Source organism: Hypanus sabinus, chromosome 6, assembly GCF_030144855.1.
Source record: "Hypanus sabinus isolate sHypSab1 chromosome 6, sHypSab1.hap1, whole genome shotgun sequence".
In the NCBI taxonomy this organism is placed as follows: domain Eukaryota; kingdom Metazoa; phylum Chordata; class Chondrichthyes; order Myliobatiformes; family Dasyatidae; genus Hypanus; species Hypanus sabinus.
This window is the reverse complement of record NC_082711.1, coordinates 63,025,015-63,041,906: the sequence shown is the minus strand read 5'-3', so window position 1 is coordinate 63,041,906 and position 16,892 is coordinate 63,025,015. Positions and strand designations below refer to the sequence as shown.

At 37.3% G+C, this 16,892-nt stretch overlaps 1 protein-coding gene across 3 annotated transcripts in view; it reads right to left on the bottom strand.

Annotated features, from left to right (window-relative positions):
• ankib1a (ankyrin repeat and IBR domain containing 1a) overlaps positions 1-16,892 on the bottom strand; it is a 106,014-nt gene that overhangs the window by 21,184 nt on the left and 67,938 nt on the right. For 2 of the 3 annotated variants that reach the window (XM_059972291.1, XM_059972288.1), the window contains exons 12-18: positions 16,482-16,612; positions 13,861-13,995; positions 8,939-9,025; positions 8,783-8,849; positions 7,230-7,375; positions 3,696-3,874; positions 2,843-2,894 (exon numbers count right to left, since the gene is read on the bottom strand). In XM_059972291.1, coding sequence (XP_059828274.1) covers positions 2,843-2,894; positions 3,696-3,874; positions 7,230-7,375; positions 8,783-8,849; positions 8,939-9,025; positions 13,861-13,995; positions 16,482-16,612 — 797 coding nt within the window. Of the gene's footprint in view, positions 1-2,460; positions 2,492-2,842; positions 2,895-3,695; positions 3,875-7,229; positions 7,376-8,782; positions 8,850-8,938; positions 9,026-13,860; positions 13,996-16,481; positions 16,613-16,892 lie in introns of all 3 variants that reach the window. The other variant, XM_059972289.1, reaches the window with a different exon arrangement.

Here is a 16,892-nt window from a genome sequence, read left to right as displayed (position 1 = left end):
TCATGTACCTATCCATGAGTCTCTTCAAAGATCCTATTGCATCTGCCTCTACCACCTTTGCTGGCAGTGCCTTCCATGCTCCCACTACTCTGTGTGATAAGCTTACTTCTGAATCTCCCTTACAGCTACTTCCAAACACTTTAAAACTATGCCCCCTCATGTTAGTCATTTCAGCCCTGGGAAAAAGCCTCCGGCTATCCACGTGATCAATTCCTCTCATCATCTGATACACCTCTATCATCCTCAGTCTCAGTCCAAGGAGAAAAAGCCAAGTTCACTCAACCTCTTCTCATAAGGCATGCTCTCCAATCTAGACCACATCCTTGTAAATCTCCTCTGCACTCTCTCTGTAGCGTCCACATCCTTCCTGTAGTAGTGACCAGAAATTAACACAGTACTCCAAGTGGGGTCTAGTCTTATATTGCTTTAACATTACCTCAGGGCTCTTAAACTCAAACCCACAGTTGATAAGGTCAATGCACTGTATGCTTTCTTAACAACACTGTCAACCTGTGCAGCAGCTTTGAGTGTTCCATGGACATGAACCCCAAGATCTAGCTGATCCTCCACACTGCTAAGAGTCTTACCATTAATATTATATTCTGTCTTCAAAGTTGACCTTCTGAAACAAACCACTCACACTCATCTGTCCATCTGCCACTTCTCAGCTCAGTTCTGCATCCTATTGATGTCGCGCTGTAACCTCTGACAACTCTCCAGACTATCCACAACACCCCCAACTTTTGTGTCATCAGCAAACTTACTAACCCACCCTTCTACTTACTCATCCATGTCATTTTACAAAAATCACAAAGAGGATGGGTCCAAGAACAGATCCCTGTGGAACACTACTGGTCACCACCCTCCATGCAAAATATGAACTTCCTACAACCATCCTTTGCCTTCTGTAGGAAAGCCAATTCTGGATCCACAATGCAAGGCCTCCTTGGATCCCATGCCTCATTACTTTCTGAATGAGCCTTGCATGGGGAACTTTTATCAAATGCCTTACTGAATCTGATTGGATGCTTCTTGAGTTTTCCATTATCAGGTGCCTTAGGGGCATGTCTCGTTGTTTGGACATCCATCCATATATTTAGTCTATTTTCCATTTTTTCAAGCAAATAGCTCCTTGAATGAGTCACCTTCTTTGATGATAATTTTGAGGTTGTTGTTGTAGAAGTTTTTATCTTGTCTGCATGTTTTATAATTGTCGATGTAGCCAAGTTCAAAGAGGCGTCAACATCAACCTGACACTCACCAGCTTCCTAAAGCCGTATCACTTGTAGTTTCTCATCCATGCTAATACTTTTCCTAGACATCTTAGATATACTACCCTCACTGTAAGTTGCAGGCCGTTTTCCAGACATTATGGGTGAAAGAAATGTCATAAATTGCCGAGGAAGCAAGAACATTTACACATGTGGAGGAGGCAGAACGTGAACTAATAAGTGATTGGCTGTATGTGGCTCAGAGCATATATAAAGTGCTTTCATTCTATGATTAAATGTTTACTGTAATAGAGGCTGCTCTTGAGAAGTTTTAAATGTTCTGTAGAATGGATTTTTGTCATTTTTAAAATTAAAACATTTCAATAAAGAATTGAATGACCTCACTGTAATGAATCAGAGCTATGCAGGGTCCGAGTGTAACTCAAATACACTCAGTGGCCACTTTATTAGGTACACCTACACACCTGCTTGTTAATGCAAATATCTAATCATTTAATCATGTGGCAGCAACACAACGCATAAAAGCATGCAGACATGGTCAAGAGGTTCAGTTGTTGTTCAGACCAAAGAACACAAATTGAAAGAAAATGTTTCAAAAATTCTAATGAACAAATGAAATGGCAACAGGATGAAATAATAAAAATTGAACAGCCAAAACAGAATGGTGCAATATTTTCATTGACTGCTAATAGTTTACATTTGATTAGAAACCAGCTTCAATAACTGATGAACACTCAGCAAGTACCATTCAATGCAAATTTGTAAAATCAAATTCTAACAGGAGTGCCAAAAAAACCCAAGTGACTGCTTTTCATTGATGGTTAAGTAGATATAGGATTACATAGAAAGGATTCTGTATCCAATGTTTTAAACTTGGGCATTTTGGTTTACTAATCTATTGTAACATTGCTTGCACACCTTATAATTTTCATATAAATGAGTCCATATTCAATGCACAACCAGGAATTGCTCCTGTGAAAAATCTACAATCCCAAATATATAATTGGAGGATCAGAAAAATGATTCTCTAAATTTAATCTGAATGAATCTAGAATAACTAACATTAACTGATGGTGGTTTAGTTGGCACTTATCAATAATTGTGGTAGTCTCCAGCAGTTGCAACATGTTGATAGTCAATGATTAGAACAGAAGAATTTAAAGGAGCTGTCCTGCACAATAATTGCAGCCTAAACAGGCTTTTAAATGCAAATTATTAAAACCCTTACCTGCAGGCCTTCTATGTCCCGTCCTCCATACCTGCAGGCCGTATTGCATAAAGAAATAAAAAGTAAAAAAATTATTTTAAGAATAGCACAGCCATTAAAGGTTGGCACCTGGTCTATGTGGTCTCCCAGGGTTGGGCACAGAGATAGACAGATGTAATTAACCACTGTGTCTGCCTCCATACCAGGTCCTGTTACAGACAGAAGTGTTCTTTTGAATTAAAGCAAAACAAAATTCAACATTTTCAGATTAAGGATTGTCAGCAGCAGAATTATTGGCACCTTTTACTATCATCACCTATTCAGGATAGCTCCTTTAAATAAGGTCCTCCTAGAAACTGCACTGAAGGGCTATATCATATAACTGCAAACAGGGTATACCTACCTCAGGTGATGCAAAACCTAAATATTCCCAATCCCAGGTTCCACCAGCAAAACTGTAACAAACAAGTCAAAATTCTGTCAATATGATAGTGATCATTACTTAATGTTAACTGATTTATGTCGGTAGCCAATAGTAGTAGTGTTCTAACTAAAATACTAATAACTGCAATTTGTTTAAGGTAAGCAAGTAAATTATTCTATTTATGAGCAAATATACTATTTAAAGGACATTTTAGGGCTAATACTGTGAAAGAAATTTTTTTTTCAATATTGCAGTTATTTTAAAGTTCATCCCAAGATTTATCCATTGAAATTACTGAATTTAAGATCCAAATATCAAACAAAAACTAGTTTACTCTGCACTTTAAACGCAAAAAACCTAAGGGGCTGTGGTAGGTGTTCTTTTCCCTTTCCTCTTAAACATATTTTTTACAAGTGCTTTCTGCTAATATTCTGTATTAATAGCACAAATATTTGCCCACATTCAAATCAGTGAAATGGAAAGTAAAAAAATATTGACTTGCATTCTGAAAACAATGCTGTTTGGAAATTTTCAATGGATAGGAACATTGGATAGTGCACCAGTTCGAAATCCTCAAGACAAGATTTTGGGATAAAACAGATTTAACATTTTAAATTTAATACATGGGTAATAACATCACTAAATAGTTGCCAAAATCTAAAAGTGAGGAAGGGTGTTTTAGTAAAGGAAATATAAAAGTGAGGAAGCAGAGGAAAGGAAATAAACAGCTCAATTCCAAATAGTTTGATCTTTAAATTGTTAATTCAGTTTAATCAGATATTTCTTTAAAGCAATAGAAGTAACTAAAGGTTACGCATCACTGAAGTAGTACCTGCGTCTTTGTACTTCAGGAGAGTCTGCGGGGGCAACTCCACGAGCCACAGAAGCCAGAAACTCTTGTCTTTTCTGTTGAACAAGACATGCTGCTCGGATGATTTTATGACGGGGAGTGCGGAGGTAAGGTCGGTTAACTTTCTGAGCTAGGTCCTCTGTTACCATCTCTAAGTCTGTCTGTTTGAATAAAGGACATTTAAATTGCATCACCGTGTAAGATCAGCCAAGTGCAATTCTTTAATACATGGTCCTTAGTTAAAAATGCTTTGTTTCTATACTTCAAATTTCACTTAGAATGAGGAATTTATTAACCAATCTTCAACCCATGATCTAATATTATGCTCATGGAACACGGAGCTTAGAAAAAATAGAGTGTTATGCGATAGGGAAATACTAGGCAGTTTCAAGAGTAGGATACATGGTCAGCCCAACACTGTGGGCTGAAGGGCCTGTAATTTGCCGTAGATATCTATGTTCAAGATCATGTGTTCTGGATTTGTTTAATAATCTTGTTTGGTAGCGATAAGCTACCATATTGTTGGTCTTCTGTAGGCACATATTGGTAGCAAAGACACAGGTAGGAAAAGGAAGGAGATCTTAAAGAGGAAATATAGGGTGCTAAGTAGAAAGCTGAAAAGAAGGTCCTCAAGGGTGAAGTCTCTGGATTGCTGCCTGTGCCACGTGCTAGTGAGGGCAAGAATAGGATAATTTGACAGTTGAACGTGTGGCTGAAGAATTGGTGTTCAGGGCAGTGTTTCAGATTTGTAGACCATTGGGATCTCTTCTGGGGAAGGTATGATCTGTACGAAAGGGATACGTTACAACTGAACTTCAGCAATGAAACAGGGTTTCATTGTATCTACATATAATGACAATAAAGATCATTCATTCATATCCTTGCAGCCAAGTTTGCTAGAGCTGTTGAGAGTTTAATCTAGTTTGGCGGGGTGATGGGAACCAGAGTGATAGGTCATAAGAAGGAGCAGTTGGTGTAAAGGTAGATATAGTGTGTATAGAAACTGAGGAAGGATAGACATTGGAAAGGAAATAATAGCAGTTATATGGGTTGAAATATACGGGAAGTATCAGGAATCATGGAAAACTTTGTGCATAGGTCAGGACATGGAATTATGGCATTGTGGCCACTACACTGTCTTGACTTTCACAATGGCAGTGACTTTCAGAGTGTTCTGAAGTTCAGATGTTTAAAAAGGAGGGAGGGAGGTAAAAGGTGGGGGAATGGCATTGCTAATCAGGGTTATATCTCATCTGCATAAAGGGAGGACATTGTAGAGAGATCAACTACTGAGTCTCTGTAAGTAGAAGTCAGAAACAGGAAGAGAGCAATCACTCTGTTGGGAGTATTCCCCACACCCCCATAGCAACAGACACACTGAGGTTCAGATCAGCAGGCAGATTTTGAAATGATGCAAAAATAACAGGGTATTTTCATGGGTGACTTCAACTTCCCTAATATTGATTAGCACCTCCTTAGTGCAAAAGGTTTAGATGATACAGAAATTGTTAGTTGTGTGCAGGAAGGATTCCTGACACAATATGTAAGTATAGGAAGTAAGGATCAGACTTGAAAGTTATAAGGTCGCTAAAAAGCTTAAGAATAGAGAGCTACTAGGGAACATGATTAAGGAGATTAAGGAGAACCCAAAGCAATCTACACATACATGAAGAACAGTAGTATGACTGAAGTGAGGGTAGAACTGATCAAGGATAAGAGGAAGTACGAGCCTAGAGTCTGAGGAGTTACAGAAGATCCTTGAAGAATACTTTGCTTCACCTTGATGAATGTGAAGTCAGATAAAATAGACTGATACGCTGATGTTAAGAAAGAGGGTGGTGGGAATTTTTGAAACCCATTAGGATAGATAAGTCCCCAGGCTGGATGGTATATACTCCAGGTTACTATGGGAGCGAGGGAAGCAATGATCTTTGAGCTCTTACTAGCCACAGGAGTAGAACATAGAACTGTTCAGCACAGTACTGTCCACTTGGCCCACGATGTTGCACCAGCCCTTTAATGTTTTCTAAGATTAATCTAATCCTTCCCTTCCACATAGCCCTCCATTTTACTTTCATTCATTAGTTGTGACTTGATTAGCTGAGGATTGTGTTCAAGGGCTGTGAGGTAATGTTGCAGCTAAATTGATTGTACTTTAATTTCCTGAATTAAGACCCTTTCTTGCTATTGCTATATTCCAGTTTTTAATACCAGAGCCATGAGTTTTACCCATTTCCTCTGAAAGATGAGACAGGGCAATCTAACTTCTAAGTTTGGTTGTTCTGCAAGTGTTTATTAGATTGTGCTAATAAAGTATTATAAAGCTAACTGAATGCTGAAAACTAATGATCTCCTAAATCTATTCACTTGAGAATTGCTGAAGCTCATCAATAAATATAAAAAAAGACTGCAACAATTTTTTTTATTGCAAACTACTGTTGTGTTTTAATCCTACGTTTAAAAAAAGCCAGCATCAACTTCAAAGTTCAAAGTAAATATATGATCAAAGTACATACATGTCCCATTTTCTTGCAGGTATTTACAGTAGAACAAAGAAATATAATAGAACCAATGAAAATCTACACAAAATCTGAGAAGCAATCAATGTACAAAAGACAAACTGTGCAGATACTGAAAACATAAACAAGTTAATAAAGAATACTGAGAAAATGGGAACTTGGTTTGAAGAACACAACTAGGACCTAAATACCTTAGAATACACATCCATCAAAGAGAAAGGCAGGTGGACAGAGTGGTTGTTTTATTTTAGTAAACCATGAAAACAAATCCTTAGCAAGAAGTGACATAAAATCAGAAGATGTAGAATCCTTGTGGGCAGAGTTAAGAAACAGAAAGGATAAAAAGACACTGAGGGGTGTTATGGACAAGTCCCCAAATCGTAGCCAGGATGTGCGATACAAACTACAAATAGCAAGAAAGAATGATACAGTGGTAATGGGGATCTTTAATAAGCAGAAGGTCTGGGAAAATCAGGTTGGCACTAGATCCTGAAAAGAGATTTGTAGAATACCAACTACATGGCTTTTTAGAGTAGCCCACTAGGGAAAGGGCGAGTCTGGATATGGTGTTGTGCAATTAACTGGATTTGATTAGGAGCTTAAATTAATTTGATTATGAGTGGGTGGAGAGGTGACATTTCTCCTGAAGTAGACATGCATCTCCACGAGGGCATTCATCTCCATACATGGAGCCCAATCTGCTACCTATTTCCAGCAATGTGTTTTTGTTGTTCAACCTGGGAGAATTCTACCAATGAGACAATGCAAGACTCTAGCTACCTTCAAGTATCCCTCTCATCTAAGAGAAATAAATATTTATTACCATTATTAATTCAAACAAAGATCATTGTGCCGTGAAGTGTTTAATGAAGTAGTAATACGTTGCTCTGCAGATTAAGTAAATTGGTGTTATCATTTTTATAACTTTAAAGTATATTTCCTGCCTTTCAAAACTGAGATAGTCAGTACTGAAAGTAGTTAACCTCAGCAAACATACCTGCATAAGCTCAAATATTTCCTTCTTTGTGCTTTTAGGTTCCAGAAAAAATCCATAAGGGTAGGAGCACTTAAGGATACGCCGTGTTTTCAAAAGCTCATGCACCGCTTCTTCAATAAAAGTTGTATCAGGAGAGACTCCTTCAACTATTAAAATAAAACAATGTACAATATATCCAGTTTCTCTCATGGAGACATAACATGCAAAAAGCGAATCAACTAAAGTAATTTTTTTTTAAATCGCCAAAATGTAGTAGGCTGCAAGATTTTCCAAGCTTACATCTTTTATAGGGTGCACAGGCAGCCATAAAAGAGCTTGTGCCATCACTATGTTCACATCACTACATTTGTGAAGTGTGAATATGAATACATCCGTTAGTTCTGATTTAAGATTTATTTACCAATAGTAATAAATAATCCAACACACCCAGATCAGAGAATTTACTAGGCAGTAAATAAGACAACATTGTTTGAATTTTATAAATATAAAGATTACATAAAAATGAACAGAATCAGCATAGGAAACAGCAGTGTAGTGGTTACTTGAAAACAAACCAAAACTGCTCAGAGACCAAGTATGGGGGTTAACATTGTATGATGCACTTCCAAAATAACAAATTTCCAAACTGAAAGAAGTATGTTTTATCCTTTATTATGAAACCAGCAAAGACGATCAACTTTGTAGTGATAAAAAAAACTAACAAGAGTAAAAATAGCGATACGGTGATCTTAGCGTTCAAATCAGTGTTACTAAGCAGTCAAACTAAATTAGCGTAATCAGAATGAGCAAAGTTAGCATAATAGAAAAATTATTGATCTTAATGATCAAAAAAATATAATTCCCAGTTGCCTCTAATTCTCAACTAGACTAAACTGAAATAAAGACAAAGCATGAATATGTAAATACACTCATTTACTTCTACCAGTCCCCAACCCACATGGCATATTACCCATAATAAACTTGTAACACAAAATACAAAACAGACAGAAAATAGATACATGGTCCTACAAGCAGTTTATAACTGCAAAAAATTACAGAAGAGGATTGTCAATCTCTTCAGAAGGAAGTTAAAATTAGTAGACTGCAGTTATCTTTGCCTACATTAACAGATTGTTGAGAAAAATTAAAGGAAATATTGCAGAGATACGACTCAAATCAAAATTAAGGACACACATTGCACTTGTTTAAGCAATTCTTGGACATTATGACATATGTCAAGTTCAAATGCGGAAGAGTAGTGGGATAGCACATAGGATTTTTTTCTTTAGTACAGCTTTATCACTGATAGGTGGGTATAATTACAGTGCCATGTTTTAAAGCAAGTATATTCCATCATGGAGTCACCAGAATTTATAATTGGAAAGATCTTTCTTAAGAGGAAAAAGTGAGATCTCTGAAAGTTGACAAAGGCTTAGTAGGCCAAATGTCCTATATGCTACAAAAATCTGACTAAACTACACTAATTTGCTTATTAAACGCAGCCAGGTCAGAGATAGTCATTTCAGGGATGCAGCCATTTTATGAAAGCTGATCATTTTATTTATTCCACTTACCACCTTTTAGAGCTCTGCTTAATTGTTCCATCTTTTCTTTGGCAGTTTTCAAAAGACGTTGCTCTAACTAGTACAGGAGATAAAACAAAAATAACCCATTTTTTACTTGATTCAAAAGGTAGCAGCAATGAGATAAATATTCTTTCTATGAGATACCTTATAACTATGCTCATGGTTCTTAAATCTTGAATAGTAGTGCATAAATCTGTCAAGCTCCTGGAATTTCTTGTGCTTTTTTTCAGCCTGAAACATAAGACACATCATCACTCTAAATTGTATGCTGGATTTGTACTTTCAAAATCTAAAGAACCAACAGAGTTTGAAGATAAAAGTGTTAGGATCACACTGTAGAATTAATTACAATGAATTCAAAAGTAAACATAGAGAAAAGTCCAATTTTTTTAAAGGACTTACTAACAGATTCTTGGCTGTCAATCATTTTTACAAGGCATATTTTACTGAAACTCTGCCAATACCCTTTCACTTCGCTCTCCCCATTAATAGACCCTGGACCCATCCTTGCCTTCCTCAAACTTGTGATTTAAAAGAACAGACCCCCATATCTGGAAGAAAGCAATAATGACAATGTTTTAGTTCCTTTAATATATGGGGCATTATACTGCAGTGTATATAAACAAAATGAGACCAAGCAGCAAGAATCAACTCATTAGATTTTATGGCTTATATTAAAAGATAAGTGATGTTAGAGCACGAATTCCAGACTTGCAGCAATAGTGCCGTTGACACTAAAACCTACAAATGATTAAAATCATCAAAAAGTGCAGACATCTCTCAGAATGGGCAACTTTCTAAATAGGTATATAAAAGCATAAATCAAGTGGACAGTGAGAATCTTGTCCCCTTGGCAAGGGTATCAAAAAAGGGTGTAGATTTCAAATACAGGAGGTGGAACATTCAGATACACAACAACTGTATTTAATAAAGATTATATTTATATTCTTACATTACATTCTCTTATTCAGCACATTTGAACTCACTCAGTCAGTTAGATGAGTTGAAATATGTTTAACGTGAGATGTATCAGGACAATGGTGATTAATGTAGAGCATGGATTAGTACTTGGAACTACGATGTTATGGCCAGTACCAAGATTTGGCTGTGACAATGACTGCTGAATGTTCCAGGGTATAGATGTTTCAAAAGGGCAAGGGAAGAAGGCAAACGAGATGGGAAAGTGGAATTGCTAGTCAGGGATAGTATCACACCTGCAAGAAGGGAGTACATCACACAAGGATCCTCTACTGAATCAGTGTGGGTGAAAGTCAGAAACTGGAAGGAAGCAATCACTCTATTGGAAGTATTCTATAGTCCATATAGGCCACGACAGATCTTGCAAAGGTTCAAAAATAACAAGGCTGTTGTGGGTGACTTCAATTTCACTAATACTGAATGGCACCTTTTTAGTGCAAGACATTTAGCCAGGGCAGAATTTAAGTGTCCAGGAAGGATTCCTGATGCATTAGACAGACAGGCCAACTCTAGGAGAGGCTATACTGGATCTGGTACCAGGTGATGAACCTGATCAGGTATCAGAGATGTTTCAGTGGCGATCCTGACCTTTAGCATAGACTTTGTCAAGGGCAGGATCAGATGGTATGGGAAAGTATTTAATTGGGAGAGGGCTAACTGTGATGCAATTACATAGGACCTTGGGAGCATAAATTGGGAACAGATGTTTGCAGGGAGAAGTACAACAGAAATGTGGAGGTTGTTAGTGAGCACTTGCATAGAGTTCTGGAAAGGTCCTATTAAGGCAGGGAAATGATGAAGAAATAATGGTTGACACGAGAGACAGAACATTCAGTCAAGAGGAAGAAGGAAGCATACCCAAGGTTCAGGACAAACAGGGCTTTTTTTTTATAAATTAGTTAGGAAGCTCAAGAAGAGACATAAGAGAGCTAGAAGAGGACATAAGAAGGCTTTAATGGGTAGGATTTGGGAAACCTCAAGGCAATCTATAAGTACATGAAGAACAGGAGGATGACTAGAGTGAAGGTAGGACTGATCATGAACATACGATCTTTCTCAATTTTTCAGATTTAGGAGAGTAGAATGATGGAGAATAGCCAACAGTACACTGTAATAGCCAAGCATGGAAGTAACTGTTAAATGATCAAGGTCTTCAGCAAATGATGAATTGAGGCTGGAGCAGAGCATGGCAAGATCACAAATGCAAAAGTTGTGGTCTTGGTTGTAGAAACTCATCTTGGGCGTCACGGTTCAAGAACAGATTGATTCACTATCATATAGTTGCCAGGAAGAGAGATGAAGTCAGAAGGAAGCAGCAATAGTGGGTTCAATCTTTCTAATCTGTTCATCAAATACTGACTGCCAAGCAACCTTTCTGATGAATTAGACGAACACCAGTCAGTAGGTGATGGTGAGATGGAGCTGGAAGTCATCCATTGTTATGTGGAAACTGATGATCCTGAGTCCTGTTCACAGGTAAGTGACCGAGGATCATCAATTACCTTACGTGAAGCAGGTCTCCGGGCATAATATTCTATCAGGATGCTAGCTACTGACTAACTGATAATGCCTACTAGAGCACAGGAAATGTTGAAAGATACAAAATATCTTGCATTTAATAAGTCTAGTCATCCTATACATCAATGACTTGATGTGAGTGTAGGTGATCTGATTAGTATGTTGGTGGTCATAGATACCAAAAATATGTCCAAGAATACAGTGAGTCATGTATCAGCTGGGTGGAGAGCTGGCAGACAAAATTTAATCCAGACAAATAAGAGATAATTCATTTAAGGATTTCAAATACCAACAGGACACTTAGGCAGTCTCTGCGTTATGCAAGGGTGGGTTTTGTTCCTAAGAGCTGCCTGTAAGCCAATTTCTCCACGAGTCGGAAACAGCTGCTTTTATAGTTAATCAAACTGTATCACGCTACATATGTATAAAAGAACATCACAGGAACAAACCCTTTGGCATACAATGCAAATTTAACTGGACACATGCCTGTATGAGTCTACATCTCTCAATTCTCTGCTCGTTCACATGTCTGCCTAAATGCAATGATGTCGTACGGGCTACTGGCAGTGCACTGCTGACACCTACCATTGTTTAAACTAAACTGAATTATAGACCTTAATTAAAATTTGCCTTTCTGATGTTGAAGTTGTGCCATGCAGTATTTAAAATTTGCTTTGTAAGAAGAAGAATGTTAATTATGTACAATGTCAACGCCTCTCATAATTTTATACACTTAGATCAGGTTGCCCCTTATCCTCCAATGCTCCAATCGCTTCTTTAGCTAAAACTCTCTAACTTCAGGCATATCCTGCTGAATATCTTCTGCACCACTTCTAAAGCCTCCATATTCTTCCTGTAATGCAGTGACCAGAACTGCAAACAATACTCCAAATATAGATTAACAATGTTTTATATAGCTGCACAACAGATGATTTTTATTTTCAGTACTCTAACCAAAGACGACAAAAATGCTGTATGCCTTCTTCACTATCCTAACTTCCTTCCGTGACACTTTCAGAGAGCTATGGACTTATACACTGAGATTGCTCTGTACATCAGTGCCTCTCAGGGGCTGACCATTTACTACATACTACATCAATCATGATGTAGGATCTTGACCAAATAACTTTGACAACTCCTCTCATCTCTTAGATGGTGCTTAATCTGTTGCGTTCCTCCAACAGTTTGTTTTTCTTTTGTTCTACATTCCAGTATTAGCAGTGTCTTGTGTCATCCGGATGTTGCCCAGAATGGTGGGCTGTAGTGATAGTCAAGACCTTTCTCCCAGTGCAGGGGAGTCCAGATTTGAGAGGGTTGAAATTTATGGACATCTGAGAGTTAAAGTTCTTCCCCATATGAAGGGTGATGATTATCTAAATGAGCTGCCAGTTGTGGGGGGCTAATACCTTCACAATATTTAAAAGACAATTGGACAGGTACGTAATAAAGGTATAGAGGAATCCTAGGTAAGTGGGATTAACATAGATCAGCATCATGGTCAGTACAGACAATGTGGACCAAAATGTGCAATAACATTTTCAGGCTATCAAGCTTTTAGGCATGAGTTATTTTGTTATTTACAATTAATTATTTGGATGAAGATAATGTAACATTCCTACATTTGCTGATTATGCAAAACTAGATGGGAAAGCGAGCTAGCAAGATGTTGTAAATATCTGCAGCAGAAACTACGTAATTTAACAAATGAACAAACGTTTAGCAGGTTTGGGAAGTAAGATATCTTATTGTTACACAGTTTGGCAGGAAGAATGTAAAAACAGTGTTTCTCTGTGTTGGTTCACGTCACACACAAGTAAACATGCAAGCAATTAAGAGAGCAAATGGTGTTTAATTTTTAGTGTAAGGTGGTGCTGGAGCATAGAAGTAATGAAGTCTTGATGAGATTGTACAGTACTCAGCGAGACATTATTTCAAGTAACGCTTCTAATTTTGCTTAGGCACTAGTGTTGGAATCATTCCACTATAGATTAGCTTTTGGAATGAGGGTTTTTCCTTAAAAAAAAACACAGCACATTCAAGATTAGTCTTTAAAAAAAGGCATTTATAAGAATTGAGAGCAAATTCATTGGGACACAGAGGGATTTATGGAGTAGATATTTCCTTTATTCCCAGAATTGAGAGTAAGGAACAGAATCTCAGGAAAAAGAATCCGACATGTAAGACCACAATGAAGAAATTTCAAGGGTGCTAATCTTTGGAATTCCCTGTGCCAGGGGGCTGCAAATGCTCAGAGTATATTCAAGAATCTAAATAACAGATTTTTAAAGGAATTAAGGTAAATGGGATTGGCCGGGAAAGTAGACTTGAATGAATTTAGTGAGTTTAGTGAACTATGGATTTAGTGAAGAGCACAGATGATTTAGAAGCTGTATATGACCTGTTCCTGCTTCTATTTCATGCACCCTTCCCATGCAGAAATGGCTATCCAATTAGAGGATTCAAGTGTAGCAATGAGAAAGATAAAGCTTTAAATAAATTGGCATAAAACAGGGGAAGCCATAAAAGGTAACTACATTAACTTCAAAAATAAAAAAAGGAGTTATATTTACCTCAGCTGTCATCTCTTTTGACTGCTCTTCAACCTGCTGAATGACCTCATAACGAGTGCATCTATAATAGCCTCCAGTGGATGAGCTGTGTTTCTTCCATTCTTCCAGACAAATCCAACAAAAATCATATTTGCACTGTGAAGGAAGAGAACATTATTTTTTTCTTCTTCAATCCAAGTAAATTTCTCAATACTTCTACAGGTTTTCCATAGAAAATAATATGCAGGTGCTTCATTAAAAGCACAGTAACTAACTCTAACCAATACTTAAGTAAGATTCAGTAATTTTCCAAGTACAAACACTGGGCTACTTTTAGAAGCTTCAACATGCCACTCCAAAAATGGCTTATTTGGAATGGAGCCTCAAATTTAACATTAGAAATCAGAACAACTGGCATAAAGTCCCATTCAATTTGATCACCGGCTTGAACTCCAGCTTTCTACTGATGTTCAAGTGTTCACTTTGCTATAGCTCATAAGTCTATTACAGTCTTAAGCTTGTGTACCCAGCATCTACAGCTCATTTATTTTCCTCAAGAAATAAAAAATTATCTGTCTAATGGGGTGATCCTTTAAACTAGGAGTTCTCAACCTGGGGTATATGAACCCCTTGTTTAATGGTATTGGTCCATAGAAAAAAAAGGTTGGGAACCTCTGCTTTAAACTGAAAGTGCATCTCCTCTGTTCTGATCTTTCCAATAAGCTCACTCAGGATTGATTCTTCATTTCTAAAATTGACTATTGTTGGCATTTAAAAAAAAATCATCCTTGAGGAGGTGATGGTGAATCACCTTCTTTAACCTATTCTGTGCCCAGCACACAAGTACAAATATGAAGAATGCATGGTAGCGCCTCTACTTCCTTAGGAGATTGCAAAGATTCAGTGTGACATCTAAAACTTTGACAAACTTCTACAGATGTGTGGTGGAGAGTATATTGACTGGCTGCATCACAGCCTGGTATGGAAACATCAATGCCCTTGAACAAAAAATAATGTATACAGCCCATTCCATCATGGGTAAAGCCCTCCTCACCATTTAAGACTATATATGGCAGTCACCCATACAAATATAACATTTAAAATATAGCTCCATGTAATAAAGTGAAAATCTAAATTGCTTGTATGAGAGCAATTTCACCCATATAGCCACTTCAGAATCATACAGCATAGGAATAGGCCTACTACATCTATGCTAACCATTAAGTAGCTATAATAGCTAATAGTATTTTCCAGCACTTTGTCCATTGCTTTCTATGCAGTGGGGATTCAAGTGCTTCGATATCTATAAAATAGTGTAAGAGTACCTGCCACCATCACCATGCATTCTAGATTTCAACCATTCTAGTTATTGAGAAAGTAGAAGATTGCTGTTCACTGCACATTATGGCTCTGGCCAAAGCTGAAGCAATTGTAGATGGAATGGATGAAAAAAAAATCACCTCAGATCCCTTCTAAAAAGAAATAGAAAGCAGCATCACAAGTAGACAAGGGCATTTGACACAATGGCCTTTAGTAAGAGCATTGAGTATAAAAGTTTGGAAGTTATGATGCAGTTGTACAAGACATTGGTGAGACTACACTTGGAGTATTTACAGTTTTATTTGACTTTTTATTGGAATGAGTGCAATGATTTCAAAGGATGCTGCCAGGGTTTGAGTTATAGGGAGAGTTGTGCAGGCTAGGACTTTATTTGTTGGAACATAGATGATTTAAAGGTAGCCTAATTGACAAACATAAAATACTAAAGGGTATAGATATGATGAATTCACAAAGCTCTTTTATCCCCCCCAGGGATGCTGTACTAAAAACTAGTGTATAGGTTTAAGAGATGAAATATTTAACAAGGGACCCGAGTGGCAAATTCAGGCAGAGGTTGGCGCATATATGGACTGAACTGCCAGAGAATGTGGTTGAGGCAGATAAAATAAACAATGTTTAACAGTAAACAGATAGGAGAGATTGAAGGATGTGTGCCAAATGAGACTAGTTTAGTGGGCACCATGACTGGCATGGATGAGGTGGACCAAATGGCCTCTCTTCAAGTTGCATTACTTTGTTTCAAAACCTTACTGAAGGTATGCCCACCAGGTTTAAGTACTTATGTTCTGGGAAAATGTTTCCTTATATTTACACTCCTCATAATTTAGAATGTGTTCTTCAAGTCCTCCTTTTCTTCCAGCTTCCTTCACTTCAAAGAAAACAAACTCAACCTATCCAGGCTCTTGCCATAACGGAAATGAACCACCTTAGGCACACCCTCTGCACATGTTCTTCCCTGTAATCATGCCCCTTCTAATACTGTGGTGATTAAAACTGCACAGTGTTTTGAGCTCTAGCCTAACCAATGTTTAAGTCACAGCAAAATCTTACTCTGGTATTGTAAGACCACAGCATCCCCAATGCCTTCCTCACCACCTTTACTATGTGTGCTTCTATTTTCAAGGATGCTAGGATTTGTCCAGCAAGGTTTCTCCATTTCTCAATACTTCCCACCATTGTGATGTGCTAATCCAATTAGTCTTCTCAAAATGCATAATTCTGCACTTATCAGAAATACATGCTTGTAAATTATACTTCATATGCATTTCTAATTCACTGCAAATTAAATTTATAATGCTTACCTTGGCACACTGCATGTGATTGCAGCCCTCGTTCTTTTGAATTGGAGATTTACAATTGGCACATGGTTTAGAATTAGATAGTAACCAAAGACAGTTGGCAGCATCTTCAAAAGCTTCATTTACACCAGCAACTAGTAGCAAAACAGAACTTGGTTTGAAAAATAAAAGGAATGTCAATAATAATCAATTACAATTACTAAAAGTAAAAATACAGTAAATAATGGAAATTTGATACAGCACAGAAAATGCCAGAAAAACTCAATAATGAGGGAGCATTTGTAAAAGACCAGTGTTAATACAAGGACAAGAAACATTAATTTTTCTGTATCTTTGCAGATTCTAACCCAATGTGCAGTTCTAGTATTTTGTTTAGCATCAATTTCTATGCCTAATCATAAAGAATTTGATTAA